The sequence below is a fragment of the Branchiostoma floridae genome, chromosome 1 (genome assembly GCF_000003815.2).
Source record: "Branchiostoma floridae strain S238N-H82 chromosome 1, Bfl_VNyyK, whole genome shotgun sequence".
Taxonomy (NCBI): domain Eukaryota; kingdom Metazoa; phylum Chordata; class Leptocardii; order Amphioxiformes; family Branchiostomatidae; genus Branchiostoma; species Branchiostoma floridae.
In genome coordinates, this window is record NC_049979.1 from 17,791,385 (window position 1) to 17,810,838 (window position 19,454).

At 39.8% G+C, this 19,454-nt stretch overlaps 1 protein-coding gene across 1 annotated transcript in view; it reads right to left on the reverse strand.

The window, feature by feature from the left end:
• Positions 1-300: 300 nt before the first annotated feature.
• The window catches only part of LOC118425893 (polypeptide N-acetylgalactosaminyltransferase 2-like), a gene marked incomplete at its 5' end in the record, with an annotated part of 30,847 nt that continues 11,693 nt past the window's right edge, over positions 301-19,454 (reverse strand). The window contains 10 exon segments of the mRNA XM_035835037.1: positions 301-2,982; positions 3,772-3,891; positions 4,109-4,235; positions 6,668-6,751; positions 9,035-9,127; positions 9,565-9,691; positions 10,735-10,838; positions 13,980-14,067; positions 14,698-14,785; positions 15,044-15,165. Of these exon segments, the coding sequence (XP_035690930.1) occupies positions 2,824-2,982; positions 3,772-3,891; positions 4,109-4,235; positions 6,668-6,751; positions 9,035-9,127; positions 9,565-9,691; positions 10,735-10,838; positions 13,980-14,067; positions 14,698-14,785; positions 15,044-15,165 (1,112 nt within the window).

Consider the following 19,454-nt stretch of genomic DNA (forward strand, 5'->3'; position numbering starts at 1 on the left):
ATCATATGTCACTTTCAGTTACTGCCAAAGAATTGTCACATTTTGCACGCAGAGACACCATGCGCTGGACAGAAGAAAAAGTCAAATTAAACTGAAAAAGAATGATTATTGAATGGACCCAAAGTGGCTTTCTTCTTTTCTTTCTTTACACATCCATTTGACCATTCCAATATATTTTGTCTATTGACTGTGGCATTACCTGTCTGTAACACTTTGAAGTCATTATAACCAGTAAATGCTGTATACTGTTTTACACTGTACAACAAATACAACAGCAAGATAGCCAATGACCACAACCCACACCTTCAGGAGATATTTTAATTCAATAAGCATTTCATACAATCATACAGAAAGGGATAATTGCACATTGCACTGGATCCTGTTATTAATGCTGCTCCAAATGCCGTTCAGTATTTACACATAAATACAGCAGCGAATCATTTCATATGAATCTAAAATAATCAGTCTGTTTTATTGTATGTGGTCTTGTCATGCTGTTATCCAAGTCCTGTAAATTATGGCAAGGTACATGTATGATCGTGTCCCAAATAATGTTACACACTAGTACATGTATGTGCTGTTGGTGTGTAAAATACTTTCAATATTATTAAACTGATGGACACAAATACTGGACCAAATCTGACTGGGGCTCAAGTAAATAAAAGCTAAAGTAGGTTTTTTTTTAAAGCCAAGGATACTCCTTAATCAAGACTACAGAGGTTAAAGGCAAAAGAAAGGGTTTCATTGCAAGTTTGACAGTTATCCAAAAGCACTGCTTCAGAGCACTACAACCCCAACAGATGTTAAGTACAAGTTATGTTGTCAAAGTGCAAATGTACTACATACACCTGAAAGTACTCACATAGTGCTTGAAAATAACTTAAAATAGCAGTACTATTACTTTGATTTGATTGTGTAGTCTGGGTAATTACTTCTCTATACAGCCAAATCAAGTAAATCATAGACAGTAGGAAACAACTTGAAGTCAGCTTTATGTTAAATAATCCAGTGATGTTCTTGTTTCACATTGCTGATGAAACCTGAAGGTACAATGTACGTACATGTATGTATAGCATGTTTTTCAACACCTGATGTCTATAGTGGGTTTATGTATACACAATTGTTCTGAAGTCAGAAATTTTCTAGCTTGAGGTTCCATATTAAGTTATGATGACAGTATCAGCACCAGGTACAAAGTACTTTGATGTGCATGTATTACACAGCATATCAAGCCATTTGATCATGTTTGTTGCAAAAGGTGTGCCCCCAAAATGTACAGGCAAAAAGTGCATCCTCTTGAACATTGACATTTTCACTGCGTAGAAGAGTCTGTGAAACTATGTAGAGTTGGTAAATGGGTTAGATAACACTCCCTCTAAGTGTAATATTACAGACCATCACCTTAGATCAACCCTGATGGGAAGCTATTATTCTTAAAGCTGCTTACATGTAGCATTTATTTAAAACATCATATTGGTACATGGTATTGGTAAAAAGTAGACATCTACAAAGACATGTACATACACAGGACACAGAGATCCTATTATACTTACTGAACTTTTTAATGTCATCTATCATCTTTTAAAAATGACACTTATATTGCTTGTCCACCTGTTCTAATTCATTCATCATAAAGTGTCTCATTGGAACAATCTAAAAATGCCCCAACATTGCATATAAATACATCTTACAGTTACAGCTCTGCTTTCGTGAGATAGCAATCAAACAAACTACCCACCTTTTAATTATTTTAAAAGCTGATGTCTCAAGAATTGAACTATTCCAAGTAAAAAGCATGACATGGACCTTACTTTTCCAGAGCCTGTGAATTTTCCTTTCTTCATGATTATCTTATATATATATAGATTGCTTTTAAAACTTTTCCATTAAAAGATTCTGTACAAGCTTCCCTTTCATAGGGAGGGGATTCACCCTTTTTAAATGGAATAGTCCACATTGGTGACATGGAATATGTAACGGGCACCTGCCTATTGAATAAAACTTTTCAAAAGTTAAAATTTCACACTCTTATTGATAGTTGTAGATGGCCTATTGCTATCTGGCCGTCCATACCTACACACAAGTTTCAAATTCTATGACATAAAGCAGGATGAATGAACAAGACAGAGAGGAGATTACATCTTCCAAATCTAATGTAAGTTGGATAATTAAAATTCTGTCACTTTCCCCTTTCAAGAAGATAAAAATCAGGTGATATGATTTTTGGGGCCATTATATACTTCTGGCTTCAATAAATGATGGAAATGCAGCAAATCATTCATTTCTCGTTGACAAATTAAGTAATACTTTTAAGTGCATTGTATTTTTTTTTCATTTACTTTCTCAACTCCAAAATTAAGCATTCAAATCTATCTTCTTCCTCTTCTGGATGGAGCATACACTAAAGATAATTGTGGTACTGCAAACATTCCTAAGTTTTACTATAAGTTCTAGAGCTTAGAACTTGTCTTGGATCTTTTTGTATGGCGACAGTCTTTCATATTAAACTTCATTTCACTTCTGCCTCCTATGCACCACTCTAAAACACTACCATAATAATGGATACATTTCCTACTGTCTGGGTTTGCTTTCCCTAATCACGGCAGCACAATTCCAGTTTACAGTTCTGGAATATTGCTAGAGTCATAATTAGAATTCTACGTCTTGGATAGCTATATTATAGTCAACACAGGGGGTTTGGCCATGCCTCTCGGAAAATGAGACATTAACTTGTACACTACAATTAGTATCATCTTTTAAATAAACAACCTCATACTGCAGATATATAAGCTATGGGGTAGGTGGCTATAACATCACTTACTACTAGTGTTTCAGGTTGTTGAGGGTGAATTTCCAGACTTGAGAGAGTGAGCTAGAGTCGCAGGTTTCCAGAGTAAGGCCCTTCTCCTTGTGTACCTTGCTGTCAATACACAGACTGCTGCCCATGAACTGCAGTCTATTGTTATCCAGCTTTTCCCATTTCTGTGGAAACATCAACACAACACCTGGATCAATGACACAAGCTCACCACCATGGTATCATGTTATTATTCATCACTAGGATCACACATGTACATGTACATCTATTCCTACAATCTCTATCTGCAGAATAAGTATCATTCAGGGCCCAGATAGATACATGCACACCAAAAGCTACACCTATACTTTTATTAGTCCCTTGTAATCCCCAATTTTGTGTTGTGGTTGCATACCCTATCAGAAGCACTTAGAGAAAATGTATCTTCATAATAATGCCTACATTGAAATTAAACATGCATTCCTTGGTTCAGGCCTATATTGTAAGTCTAATTTCATCTTTGTAGGGATCCAGTATCTAAGGCTCTAAAACTGCCATGAAGTGACCAATGATGTGTAGTCAGTGACAGTTTAGTCTGTGTAACGCAAAATCCGCTTTCCGGGGCTGATTGGCCCCTCCCTGCGGCAATGTAGGATAGGCCAATAAGAAGCGCGAATAAATCAGGGTAGTAACAGTTTATCTACAAAATGTACTTTTGTTTGGTCCTTTTGTGCATAGTGGCATGTAAGGCAGCTAATGTCCTGGTATGGTAAGCTGTACATGTAAGTAGCCTATCACAGTATCAGTAAGATCATTACCTACTGAATTACTGCTGTGGAAAATAATTTTTTTAACAACTCAAATATACAGGGAAAAGCAGTGGCAATGTTCCAACTGTGGGCTGATGATAAAAGGGCTATGGTAAGTGCAATAATTCTATGCATCTGCTAAAATACTGGATATCAGGGAATATACCTGTTTTGTGTTCTTTTCCTGACAGCCATGAAGTTTGAGCAGTTCCCCTGGATTCTGGTTCACCACTGTCAGACACAGGTCTGAATGGCGAATAGACTTGTCCTTGGTTAGGGCCCACTCCTGTCCAGAACAAATACACAATACAATTGGCCATGACGATTGTGCTATGTTGAAATTGTACCATAATATGATGCTAAAATAGTCTGCTTGAAAATAACAATTGGTTCTGAGGTAGGGTTGCCCTTAAAAAGGCATATCGACAAGCTTGAACACAGGACCAAAAGTTTGACGTTAAATCCTGCCCCTCTATGTTTAATCAGAACAAGAAGGTTCACACCTGGTTTCCTCCACTCCCATGGCACTCGTACACACCCACGGTGCCATCAGCGAAGTGGCCCAGTGTGTCCATGCACAGAGTTCCCTGCTGCAGGGCACCAAATGCCACATCCTTCTTGTCTGGGATCCTGTAAAACAGGTTATTAAAGCATCATTGAAATGTCCATATTTTTCCTACTCTCTATCTCTAACAGTTATAATGCTATTCTTTCCCATACAAATTGAATGGTGAAATTACTGATAAAATAAACTTTCATTCATCATTACACAATGCCATAAAAATAACATATTGGGAAACATGTACATGTATCTGTTGTTTTAAAAATGAGAATCTTAGGGATATATGATACACGTACAGGGTAATACCGACATAATTGCAAACCTGAGAGTCTCAAGTGTGCAGTAAACTGTCTGAAAAAAACTTTAATAACAATGCAGTGAATGTATCCCCTGCACCCAACTAAAGATAATCATTTACAAGACAACTATATATGCTATCCTGCTGACTCACAACAGGACTCAAAGTGGGATTCACTTTGAGTGACGTTTGACTCAACAAGCAGATTTTATAATACCAAAGTGCTGATGCATGCAACATGGCACTTAATGGTCGTTTTGTTATGTTTTTGTTACTCGAACAACTTTATCTCTTTAGCACTTTCCTCAAGTCTAGAAAGGGACATCTGCTGTGTAAAACTTAAGGCACTTAGCGGAAAGAAAATAATGATGAGACATTCGTTGATGAGACACCATGAAGAAAATCATGATGAGATATATTCCTTGACAAAAATTGGAGGTGATAAGTCTGTGTAGGATATTATAGTTGAACCTTATCCAGGAACAATGATTAGACTTCTTTCTGCAGATAAAGGTTTCGCCATCGGAGAATACAGTCACTCTAGCTGGACAATGCCTACTAAAGTACAATTGATGGGTAAAGATATAAGGGAGAAATCATAATTGGTGTAACAGCTTCTATAATAGAAGCAAAGCTTCTCTTCAGCATCAGTCTAACTTAGAAACACAGTCACAGGCTTGAAGGTGTCATTTCCTTGGTTAGATTGATTTCTCACTTGGCTAGTCTGACTGGTGCGTGGGTGTAGATATAAGATCTACCAGCATCTGTGCACCCATCTCACGCCTGTCTTCCTGTACCTGAAATCCCTTGCCACAATCACTCAAACGGGCAGATAACCATGTAAAACATGCCAAACACACCGCAGATCTGTCATCTCACACACAAGGATGCACACATAATCATGACTGCATTCTGACAGGTGTGTTCAGAATGTCTGATTAGAAATAGAAATGTGTGAACAAATTTTCAAATGTACAATGTATTTGGTATCCATTGTGATCAATCAATTGAGTTGAAAACAAGAAATCTATTTCTTTTTGTTGATCCCCATGCTTGTTCATCATCCTTCTTCCCAAATCTACAACAGTGACATCATTGACAATATCACAGGAAAGCCAACATTTCTGTCTTTAAAAATTGGCATACTAGAGACGAATTTAGATATTTTGAGAAAGAAAAACTAGATTGGAATTGACAAGTTACCCAATCAGTGCACTGTTGGAAGGGAAGTTGGGAATCTTGACCTTCCATCACATTTAGTAAAAGGGAAGAGATGTAATATATATTCAGGTTTGGCACCTAAGGTAGTAGTCCATGGAGCCCTGAATCTGATTTAAGATATAATACCCTAAACAGCACAATGGATCTGACAGCAGGTCAGATTTCAGCAGAACTATTGGCATCTGCCAGAAAAGGTAGGAAGGCAGAATCTGACCCTTCATGAGAGTGTCACCTTTCTGTATCAGAACCGAGCTTTGATTATGCTACAGCAATGGTAAATGTAATGAAAAGACTGTAAGTCTCACCAAGTTAGTGGTTCCATTCTTCAAATCTAGACTTCATACCAGTACAAATAAGGGGTCATCTCAAACATTCTGTATTTCCTCTAAATGAAATTTTGAATCAGGAACTGATGGAAGCTCATTCAATCACTCATTCAAAATTATCTGTTTCAACTCAAGAAATAGTGAAAGTTTCAAAATTGAATAGGTCAACAATGATATCTAATAGGTCTTTCTTGCAGGCATCTGCCACCTAGGAGATCTATCATTCATATTATTTATCAACCTTAGGTTACAATATATGTGTTGGTACATATAGAATACAAGACGGTGTATTCTGTATCACCCGAGGTACCAGCACGACCGAAGCCCGTAGGATGAGCCCATCATCATCATCATCTGTCCATCATCAAGCCCATCATCATCTGTCGTCCCTGGCGGACAGGGTAAGGCAATGCGCAACATCGCTCCACAGCACAAGGTCATTCATAGCTGCTCCCAAGTTTTCAGGTATGACATAAATGTATATACTGGGGCACCATCTTGGATAAATAATTTCTCCAATGATGGACAATGATGTTCAGTAATCTCTGTGTGTCATTAAAACCAGGTATTCACCCAAACACCCATGGAGTCAGTTTAAAAGCACCAAGACATCAAGTATTCTAAGCTACAGTTTACAGAAGATAAATTGACTCACCTTAGTTCTGGGTACACATGCTCAAGGTACCAAGCAAATGGCTTGCAGCTTAACTTCTTACGCAGTTCCAGCCTGCTCTGGATGCTGTTTAGGGGATATACAAGTAAAAATAGTGAGATGTACTGAAAGATTAGCAGGTATTTTACAAGGGAGACTGTATGCCCAAGATTTTCCTTTAAGATAAGCTCATACATAACAAAATTACAAGATGTTCAATAAATACATGAGAAGGGGGACGAATATCTTTCCTATCTGTTACGGTAATGTTGTCTCTGTAACAAGAAAATAACCATGACCCAATGACACTGTCCATTTCCAAGCCAAGTAACCTAGAGATAGATAACTCCTTTACTCAATAAGCCCAACAAATTGAAAAGTTGTCCGAGTTACTATTTAACTGGGCTGGGGTTCAACCAAGTCCAAAGAAATCTTCCGAGCTGCTGCTATATAGATCATAGAGCTGGCAAAGATAGATCCTGCTGCAAGTTTCATGCAACTGAGGAAACTCTGCCTTGTATTATGTGTGAGGTTTCAGCAAGGACAGATGATTTGATGCAGCCCCTAGGATGACAGATGACACAGTTAAGCAGCCTTTTGAGTGTTCTGATCTACAAAGTACATGAACCCTAGGGCAGGGTTAAACCTGCAGTGCTTCCTTGTCAAAGTCTAAACACTTCCATCTGATTGTTCCTAATAAGCAGGACTGGAGATTGAAACATTGCTGTGAGTGGACAAACCTAGGATGGAAAACTACTCCATCATCCTGATAACATCTGTTACCAGAGGCCCCTTAGTCAGCTGATATGTGGCAGTGCTTATCTGAGTGTCATCAGTGACTTTGCTAATATGAACAACAGTTCGGCATCTGAATTAAGGAATGGTTTGTCAATACTGGTAGCAAGTGATACATTAGAAGCCAAAGGGCAGGTCATTCCTGGGTTATTATCCATTCAGGGAGATTCCAACCAGACAGGCCCTGAACACATAACCTCCCAAAAGATCTCCACTGAGAACATCCTCATTTTATTCATGGGTCACTTATGCCAGAACATGCAATATGTCTTTTTAGATGACATAAAATTTGATCAGAGAATCTTTGAAACATACATATATATATAAATACAATTGATCATACAAATTGAATTGTGTGCTGATCAGTCACAATGGCTTTCAACTTTTACAAGTCAGAGTATTCTCCACTGCTCTCCACACAGATGCTCAACTGCTCACATCTTCAAGGTGAATTAATGATTCAACATATCATAGTACAAGAAAAATGCAGGCATCTATCACAAAGTAACCTTTCAGAATCAAAATGATGCCTATTTAGTGTGTGAGCATTCTAAACATGAACATCATTACATTTATATGTATGGATTAAGATGCAAGTCACAACTCTTCTTGCCTACTGACAAGCAACCATCACTGAAAATTCATATCGTTATAGGTGAATAACATAAGTCCGAGGGCAGGCAAGCATACTTTTTGTGTGCATTCTTGTAATCTGCAGAGCTTCTAAAGTATGTACATGTACTGATCACTGTGGCATAAACAAGGTGTCCTTGGGAACAGACATCTTGGTGCCTGTTTATGAGCCCATGAAGAGAAACCTAGTGGAACAAATACCCAATGTGAAGTGATGTCTTTGAGACAGATGACAGCTTTAGCAGACTGTTGTCTCTGTCTAACCTTCTGCAAAATGAACTCAGCTCAGGTGGAAAAACAGACAAAAGCCAAGCAGAAAGATTTGCCCAAAGGAGCTTAACATCATTGCCATATTAATACCACCACTAATCATAATATCGTCAAATGAAATAAGCGATGAATGTAAGGATATCTACTTGTGCATCAACAGTAATTTTCGAGGTATGCATACTTCAGACATCCAGTTGTTTAACACATTTTTAAAAAGGATTCAATTCTGATGTATTCAATGACAACAAGGTCAAAAGTTTTCAGTTCCTTATCCAGGCATATGAGCGCCTCGGGGGAACAACATACTGTCACATTTATTGGCAGATTTGTAGATAATAATCACATGAGTTCACCTTTATAAAGTGACTTCCATCCTTTTTTTAATACATGTATACAGTTACACTACATACTGCTAGGTGGCTCTTCCCAACAGTTGCATTATTTTGCAATATCACCAGGGCCAGAGGAGATTTTAAGGTCCAAAAGTCCAAGCTAAGAGATTTTTTGAGGAAGTCATAAAACATTAATGTTACATATTTAGAGACACAAGCAATGACCTTTCTATTGCATGTAATTGTATCTGTGACACATCTATCTACACATAGTGTAACCTGCAAAGAATATAAGCACAGAATGAATAATAATGAAAAGGCAAGCACAAAAGATTCTTACTTTCCAAAAGGAACATTTCTTGCTGATGGCACAGCAGCGTAGTAGTACTCTTTGTACTCATCCATCCACACCTCTGCTGCTCTCCGGGTGTTCCTGTTTAAACAAGAAACTTACGGGTAAGATTGATGCAGAAATGGGAATATCTACCATGTTTTGAACATATTCCATAGGCTTCTTCTTGAAATAGTTGAACTGTAAATGGGCTTCTTGTTGGATACTGGTAGTACTAATCTTAAATCAATCAAAAAGCATTATTGAACCATGCAATCATGTGTTCAGAGCCTGTTATTCTTGATAATGCAAAGGAATTTACAACATTTTACCTGCAACCCTAGTGAAATTTAGTACAGCTCTCAAAATTAGCCACAATGTATTGCACCTTCAATGACTTTCTTGGTTTTGTTCTTATTAGGCAATAAACACAGATTCTATAGGGTTGATAAATAGCTGAACAATGTTATAATCATGGTTACATACATGTAATAATTGGTAAAGTACTGACAAAGGAAATCCGTTATGAATGCACTCACCTTGTAAAGACATTTCCACTGCCCCCTGGGAAGGTGTAAGGGTGTTGTTTGCGGAAAACGTGCCCCACTCGGCTACAGGGGATGATCTCTAAACTACCTTGGCACTGCCACACGCGGAAGGAAATTTCTGCAAAGGGAGTTTTACAGTAAGCATGATTAGACATACTGTGTTAGACAAACAGGAATGACAGGATTCACATTGTTTTTGCAACAGCCTCTTCATAAAGGCTGTTAGCAGTGCCCCCTATCAAGATGCCTGTATATTACAGGAGTATGTCCTACTCAAGTAAAAATAAATACTGATTGTATACAGAATAGTGTTATCAGGGGTAAGTTTGTATGCGGATGGTATTCAGCACCAAGGACAGGTCTAGATGAATGTTGAGTACACTTTAAATATCCTGAATGCCTTTATCTATGTTCAGCACCATGGACAGGTCTCTCAGTCATAAGTTGAACATCCCATTCAAATGCTGGTCTATGCAACACAAGGTTTTGCATGAGAGGTATTGAGTACCATATGAAGGTCAGTATAAGGATACTTTTCAGAGTCAATAACATGTATGTCATGTAGATGGTGATCAGCAACAGTTACAGATCTGTATTTCTCTGGATGTTCAGAACCAGGTCTATGTAGGATAAAATGAAATATATTCAGCACAAGGGACAGGCCTGTGTTGGGATGGTGCTGTCATGAGAGGTACATTTAACTCTGTAGATGTAGATGCTATGTATACAGAATGGTGTTATCATGGGCAAATTTGTAAGTGGATGGTATTCAGCACCAAGGACAGGTCTAGGTGGATGGAAGGGATTGGACTCAGCACCAGGAGGTAGGAGGATGGTGTGATCACCAGGGGTACATGAGTAAATTCTAAATGGTGTCTATGATATGCAGATGGTGTTGTCACCAGGTGCGAGTTGTATGTGGATGGTGGTCTGCAACAGGAACATTCTGTATTGACCCCTGGCATGGTGTTATTACTATCACCAGGGATACATGTAAGTCTGAGTTCTGGAGAAGTTGCATTATATGTACAGTAGGAAGGTATAGTAGCACAAGGAATGGTATCTAATAAAAGACTCCTATCTATGTGTGGGCAGACCTTCTACTTTAGACTTCTTTTCCATCAAGAATTATGATTCTTAACAATATTTCACAAAACTTACCAAGGTTCTCGCCTCCCCACACATCCATCATCATATCGTACTTTCCAAGCTCATCAAACCACGATTTGTCAATCATGAATAAGCCTCCAGCTATCATGGGTGTTCTGAAACACAATAGAGAATGGTTTTGAATAAAGTCTTTGCATGAAAACCTTGTAAAGTAGGATGAGTTACTGCAAACAGTTTATGAGTACTTTAAATGCCAAGAATTTGAGATTGGGGCGCCATCCCATTTGATGTCTACCTGAGATCACCACTGGCGCCTGTTTGAATGTGATGTGTGGCTGAAGAGGCATTTGTATACAACTTCCCATGTTGATACAATTGTAATTATCTAGAAGATGGGCATGAAATAGACTTAACTTGGCTTGTTTGACCAATCACTGTCATAGTGGACAATGTACTTCACCTTCTACTATTGTAGTCCAAGTGCATTTGCCCACATAGCTATCTGATTTCAATTTGTCTTTATGACACAGCTGAATGCCTGGCATCCATTTCTCAGCAGCCAGGGCCAATTGGCACATAGATTCTTATGGCTGTGGACTGACAAATGGGTTGAGACCTGTCTGGACCAAGGCATGGCCAATAAGGAAATGGCCTTATTGACCATTGTACATTCCATTTCATACAGCTGTACACCATAATCCTGTCCATTAGGCCGTATATGTACTCCATTTCATTGCAATTATAAGACTTACTAGGGCAAAATAAAATGCAGCTGGTGGGTATAAGTTTCTCGTAACTACCAACAATTTACACCAGAAGACAGGATTTCTCCTGGAGGCTTAGTTTGATTCACATCGCCATTCCACTTTATGTGAAAACCCATCATATCCCTTCATACCCATGCAGTGCATATGACAAGGTCTACCTGCTCTACAGATGTACACTGGCATGGGCAATCGCAGGGGCGATAATGGCATGTTTTATCACACACTGTCACACACGCTGTAAGGAGGAGCAATAAAACCTACACATACATCCTGCAGGACATTAACTGCTCTATGGTCTCGAGTAAATCTCACAGATTCCCTCGATTCATTCACTGTCTGGTCCACAGGATTCCTGCCATCTGTCACGACCCACATGTTACGTGAGCCAACTTGATGTTGGACGACTACGTCATGCTGTCTGCCTAACAACCATTAGGTATGTGAGGAACATTCTGTAAATACCGGTATCACATCAGCTGTCATGGGTAGAATGAATTGTCCTTGGACACAAGAAAAATTGCTCATGTTTTGAAAGGCATCGGAATGCAATAAAGGAAGTGGTTGGATTAGGTGGTAACTAAAAGAGCACCTGTTGATATGTTGCCCTCCAATCCTTTAACCAGCTTTGACATACAGCTTCCACTATAATTTCAGCTATTTTTTTATCAATTATAAATTTCCTCATGTTAAACTTGGTTGTATACAGACGCAGTTCACATACTGGTAAATCTGTATGTCCCCCAGGAGGTAAATTGGGAGACATACATTGTAATGGTACTTTTGGACCCCTGCTTCCAAGAATCTTTGACTGATGTGTTTCTATTTTACTCAGTCCCAACAGCCCTGAAAAGTACACGTAGCTGCTGCAGCTTGAACCCTGACTGATGGTGTTCTATTCTACACAGTCCCGTCAGGCCTGTCAAGTAGATGAATGTCTGCTTGCTGCAAAAGTTTTTTGCTGCTATCTCATCCCCTGAGCTGAATGTTGCTCCATCAATCCTGTAGAAATACCTGAGCACGATTGCCACTTATGATCATCTGCCTTGTTATCTCCTCTCACAGCAGGTGTCCCATCAAAGTAAATGTCAGCTTCCGTAAAAGAGTTCAGTTTTTCATATACATGTATAAACACCATTGCTATAAACTTTTGGCTTCTTTGGCTTTGGGAAGAAATGTTCAGTTACAATTCATCATCAAGTTTCAGTAGGGTTGCCAAGTAATGGTGGCAGCAAGAAGAATGACAAGGTTATGAGGAAGGCACAAGAATTCTCTGGAAACCTGACATTTACTTTATATAATATGTCCACTGCACCAAGCAGAGCTACATGTAGCTTACATCATTTTTCATGAAATATCAAGTTCTGCATGCCTCCTGAATGGATATGAGATAATAACAGTGATTCCAAATGTTGAGGTATGATGACATTTCGTGAGACCTTCCTCTTGTCATTTTGTTTTCTCCAAAACTTCTGGTGTCAATAACCTTTCGCTACAGCAGACAACTAACTCTCTGTTTTACTTTATATAAAACCCTGGCATGACATACTGGTTTTCTTTGTTTCACACTTCCCTGATGTACCTGCACATTCACAGATGCATGGCTTATTTAGATATGTAAGGGACTTTAGATTCCCTCGCTCTTCTGATTAGTGTGGCGGGTTAGTTATGTGTAGATTATGACTCTCACTGTGCATTGCTCATGACAATGAGGCGCTCTTCAGTACACAGATACACAAGGATCCCAGTTCTGATTTCAACTGGTGTAGGGTTCAAACACAGATCAACTAAGGAATGCTTAGCTATAACGCATGTAACGTTATACACAGCAAAGTACCAAAATAGTCTGATAGAGATGCCTGCAATCTTTTATTTCTACCCTCCCTATCAGCAATCAACCTAAGTTGTAAACCACAGCTTCCTTGTTAATTCAAAATGGATTGTAATCTCCTTGCTGTTATGATGCATATACACATATTTTACAAAAGTGAAAGCTTATGTCATTCATTAAACTGTAGCAATGGAAATTGTTTTTCACACTTCTCGGTTTTGATGAAGCATTAGCCGTGTACAATATATTATCAGGCAAGGCACTTCTCTTTTGTTAGGTCATTATATGGTGAACAGATTTAAAACATTTGTATATTGCATAAGATATTGAGTATGCCCTCTACGGTGGTTTATTTCTTTGGAATTTTATTGCCAAGTACAACTCCCAAGATGTTGATTTTTCATATGAAAGAATAGCTACAATGACAAAGGTCACTTATTTCAATAACTCCAATGTTAAAATGACTCATTTGACATGAAACAGTCTGAACATAAACGAAAGAGCAAATATTACATTCAAAATCAGAACACTCTTGGGAAGATATCAAATTAATCATCTACCACGAAGCTGATATTGCTTTCATGAGATGCTTCTCAATATTCCTCCTCTTCCATGGAATGAATGATGCATGTTGAAGCATCTCATGGAATAAAAACTACACACCTATGGATTTGTCTTAGAACCCTCTGAAATAAACTTACCTTATTGGTGCAATTGGATCTGACCTCCTTGCATTCCTTTGATTGGCTGTCATATAATCCCATTTAAAGACCAAGTTCCAGTCAAAACCTGTAACAAACCAGTAATCTGCATGACACAATGTACCACAATGTGAAGGAAAGCCATGCATGCAGATAACATGTAGACACTATCTCCTATGAGATTCGGAATGAAAAAAAATCATAATGATTGTAAATGACAGTAGCCTGTACTCCTAGGAGTGGACCATAGAAAAGCGTAAGTTTTCAGATTTATACTGCCCCAAATCTATCACATTTTTTCCAAACTTCGTTATTACAAAATGCCACTTTGTTTTATGATGCTGAACCTGACCTAATTCATAGTGAGATGGCTACGACTGATTAATTAGTGATTGAGGTATTGATTTTTGCTCCAACCTCATCAATTTTCATTCTGCCCGTTATATGGCTCATCAGATTTCACAGCAAAATGGATTAGAACTTGACAATGGTAAAGGAATAGGCTTAATAATTTGCAAGCTGGCAGTCAAAATTGCATTAAGAAAGAATGAATGTACACAGGGATTAAATGTTCACAGTGTATCTTATGTGGTGAATTAAAACTGGCTGTTATATGAATCATAAACAAAGAAAACACACTGGGAAGCTACAATGTAGGTACAACACATACACTGCAGCTCCTTTTTGATAAAAAAATAAAAAATGTCTACATTCCTACCTCCCCGAAGGTCAGCAGATGCCCCTACATACTGGAAGTTGTCCATGTTGATAACATCAATGATGGGACATACAACCCTGGTACGGTCCTGTAACATAGCAGATCATTTTCACCTATGGAGTAAAAGCTCTAACAACACACTGTACATTGTGCATTGTACAAAATACATTGTACATTAATTTCATAAATTGTATTTTTTCTTCAACTTAAATATTACCTTAAGCTTACAATTTTACAGTCATGTCTATCAATCTGTGCATTTTTTAAATCTTTTATGCAATATACCAACAATACAGCAAATGCAAATGATGGATTCTAGCCTGATTCAGATTATGTAACCTCTGACCTCCATGACCCTCTCCAGCATGGGTTCCAGCCAGTGTTGGTTGCACTCACAGTGGCTGTCCAGGAAGGTCAGGATGGGCGCTGTGGCAGCATCAGCACCTTTTACTCTGGAGCGCATCAAGCCTGCCACACAACAACCATACTGGTCAGCAATATCATCAAGTCTAGAACATTTTACTCCTTTCATTGGGAAATGAGGGTATGGTTGCCTCGGCTAGTTAGGCGACCTTGGCTGACTGTAACATCAGCCAAACGAATAAGTAAGATGATTGAAACATTGGAAACTTGGTCAAAGGTTTAGAAATAAATGAATGGAAGGATTATGCATGGGGTCTACAGGGCTGCAAAATTTTGCTCTTGCAAACTTGACCTAAATTTCCAGAGACATTTATATATCCAGCTTTGTCTTAATTTGTATGTTCTGAATAAATGTAACCAGGTTGACACTTGAAAAGAATGCCAGAATCATGTTAATGTTAATAAGTTTATACTTATAGGTCTGCATCTCAATCAATTTTGACTAGGACAAAATGGTCTAGTTCTAATAACTAATGTCATCATCGTAGTTATCACCACAGATTTTCAAAAAAGTTTTGCCACACATTATATCAAAAAGATAAAGCTGCCAGGATACAGACTTGACAGGCTCTACAACTTTTTGACACTTTCTAGTCTCCTGGCTTTGCTGAAACCAACTTCTTTATTACACATTATCACAAAAACATGTCATAAGATTTGTGACTTTCAAAAAATGAGAAGAGTTTTTTTTTTCATCAGTATTAAAACTTATTCATCTGACGGAGTACATCTGAATACTATGAATATGGAACCGATCTCATTTTGCCATGATACCATTTACAGTGGGCAATGCATCATACATCCTATATCCTAGAGCACACCAAGGGGAAGCTGAAGTACACAATCAATCACAGCAAATGGAACCACCACCACACAAGGGCATTCAACACCTCTTATCACCTTAAGAAAGCCACTACCGTTTTGGTTAAGACTTTCCTTCCCAGTTTGTGACCTTAATTCTCAAGGTGAAGTCAAGTGGCTCCAAATATGCGCTGGGGCAGAGTGCAGGGAAAGGCCAATAATCTCTATGAGACTTTGTTGCTCCTGTTTACTTAAACATTTATAAAGGGCTCAGGAGAACATTTGAAGATGAGACTGCCTTTTATCCCATTCATCAGCAGGGTGAACAGATGTGTGTTCAGCTGAGGACTAACAGGATGTACATGTAGCTAACGGCTGACAAGCCCTGCCTTCAGTAAGTAGGGAAACTGTACATTAAGCCCAGTTCTGGTGGAAGTTTCTGTTGTCAATTCTTCAAGAATTGCAAATTACATTCAACCATGTTGTTGAAGCTTGTAACTTTCATTCAACACAAGCAAATTGGTAACCTCAAATTTTTAACCATGTTTAAATACACAAGTCAAAATAAAAACCAGTAAGGTCAATAATTGCAATTACCAGTGCAATCTCTTGGTATTTGTAGATAGACTAAAATAGGTAAGGTCATCTTTGATCCTTGGCTCGAGTCAAGGAAACTTATTATAATCAATGGAAAATGTGCACCATCTTTCAAGGTTGGGCATTTCCATCCACTGCTATAGGTGTACTGTTTCCTAAGGAGAAGGCTACCCATGGGCCACTGGCACTGATAGATGAGCATTGAGTTAACAAAGCCAATTATAGATGGACACTAAATGTATGTTTTTTACAGCTTTTGAATTAAATATTATTTGACAACTTGGAAATTTGTTTTGGAACAGAGATAAATTTCAAGTGGCATCTACAGGAAGAGAAAGGCTGCTTTTCTTGAATGATTAAACAAATTTATTGTATTTATTTATTATCATTCCTCAAAAGTACATAGGCAGGGGGAGCTATACAAGCCTCCCTGAATTGGGTACAATATGTACAATAAGTTTGCTAAACAATCATAGTCAAAACGTTAAAACATACACGCTATGTGCTATGCAGCATTGTTATACAGTCTGAGGGCACAGTGCACGAAAGACTGCTTCAGTCTTTTCGTTCTGGCAAATGGCACTGAGATGTGCTGACTGTTTCTTAGTGTTCTTCCAGTAGCTGACAGTCTCTGGGCAGGCACCAGGTCGTGTAGAGGGTGTTCAGGGTGCAGCATTGCCTTGAACAGGGAAACAGCAGCTGCTTCTCTTCTCTCCTTCAGGGAAGGCAGTTCTGGGACGGAGCGCCTGCCGCCGCATGAGATAATCCGGAGGGCGCGCCTCTGAACCCTCTCCATGCTAGCTGCCTGCTCCTCACTGCAGCCCACCAACAGAACGTGGCCATATTCTAGAATGGGGCGGATGAGGGAGAGGTACACCTGTGTGAGATCGTGCACACTCATGCCCTGCTTTGTAAGCAGACGTAGGTAGTGTAACCTGCTCGATGCCTTTGAAACCATTGCTCTCACATGGTCCCGCCATGAAAGTCTGTTGTCAAATATAAAACCGAGACCCTTTGCCACACTGGTGACTGGCACAAGTTCGCCGCCTAGAGATAACGGTGGCGGAACTGGTATGTTCCTGCTGAAACAGATCAACAACTGCTGACTTTTCTTTCCATTTAGGAGCATGTCGTTGCGATCGGCCCAATCGTCAAGTTGCGACGCTTCCTCTTTCATACTTTTATCTGTACTGAGTTTCGCCAAGGTAACTGATCTCGACAAACCCACGTCGTCTGCATACCCCACGTCTAGGGTGTCCCTGTAGACCGTGGCGCGTGAACTCATGAACAGGAGAAAAAGATAGGGTGATAACACCCCACCTTGAGGTACGCCTGATGTAAGCTCTCTCCAGCTACTGAGGTTACTATTGGCGGACACACGTTGAAAGCGGCACTGTAGGTAGTTATGCAGCCATGCTACCATAAGAGGGCTAGCCACCACGTCATTAACTCGCTGTAGTAGTATTGCGTGATTTACCCTGTCGAATGCTTTACTCATGTCTGCGAACAGGGTCTGAACAGCTATGTTGTCCCTTGAGTCAAGAGCAGTCAGCCACGTGTGAACCATCCTGATGACAGCGATGACAGTAGACGACCCCTTAAGGTAGGCGTACTGGTTGGTGATAACAGGTGTGATGGAGGGCAAGAGTCTTTTGAGTACACACCTTTCCAACAGCTTGGCTAGGACAGGGAGGAGAGAGACAGGTCTCATGTCACTGGGTTTAGTTGCTCCCTTGAACTTTGGAATAGGGACAACATTTGCTTCTTTCCAGACACTTGGTATAATACCCTGCTCGTACGAGGTATTGAACAGATGAGTGATGACAGGAGCGAAGTCCTCTGCGTAATGCTTCAGCATCCATGTGGGAAGGTTGTCTGGACCACTTGCTTTGGAGGGGTTTATGCCCTTGAGAAGGGCCTTGACCTCTCCAATCGAGCATAGCTCAACTGACTTGTCAGGACGTTGAAGGGGAAACACATACAAGTCCTGTCCAGGGCACCACGCCGTTGAGAAATGCTGGTTCAGGGCTTCAGCCACTTCGTGTTCAGCTTTACCCTCGATGGTGATGCTTTTTGCTCTCTCTTGTGATCTGCCGAGTTCACGATTTACAAAGCTCCACCATTGACGTGGATTCTCCTGCCTAAGAAGTTGAGTGAAGTTCCTGTAATACCACCACTTCGCCTGTCTGATGGCGGTTTGTGCTTTGTTCCTCAAACTTTTCCAACGAGCAGACTTGCCATGGCGTTTGAACTCTGCTGTTCTTTCCCTGATGATCCGTTTGACTCGCTCGTTGAGCCATTTTTTGTCACAGGACTGTACCAGGGACGCTTTTATAGGAAGATGGTCGTCTACCAAGGTCATGGTCTGACTGTAGAACGCCTTGGCTTTCTGTTCCACGGAAACAGCTTCAAAAACAGAAGACCAGTCCGTCGTGGCTAGAGCTAGGCCTAGGTTCAACTTTGCCATCGTAGAAACCACCCTCCGAGTGACCTTGGCTCGTTCACCTCTTGGTGGTTGTACACGGGAGGGTAGAAGCACACAGACGTGGTCGCTAGTGCCTATTGGGGCGAGGGTAAGTGGGCTGGAGTAATGTTTGGACAAGTTAGTAATGATCAAGTCCAGCGTGGCAGTGCCCCGCGTGGCCTGCTTCACTACTTGCTTCAGGTGAGGATGAACTGTGATCAAGTTCTGGAACGGTAACTTGTTAAAGTCACCACATATCAGAAAGCCAGCATGGGGTTGTTTTCGATACAAACTGTCACAAGAGTTAATGAGGTGCTGTAACATGTTGGTAGACCCCGTCTTGTCGTTGTTACATGGTGGGTGGTACACAACGCCAATGTAAAGAACAGGGACAGTCCTAGGCAGCCATTTTGGTCGTACTTGTAACCACATAACTTCAAGTGTGTCATCTTCAAGGTCATGAAGTCTTACA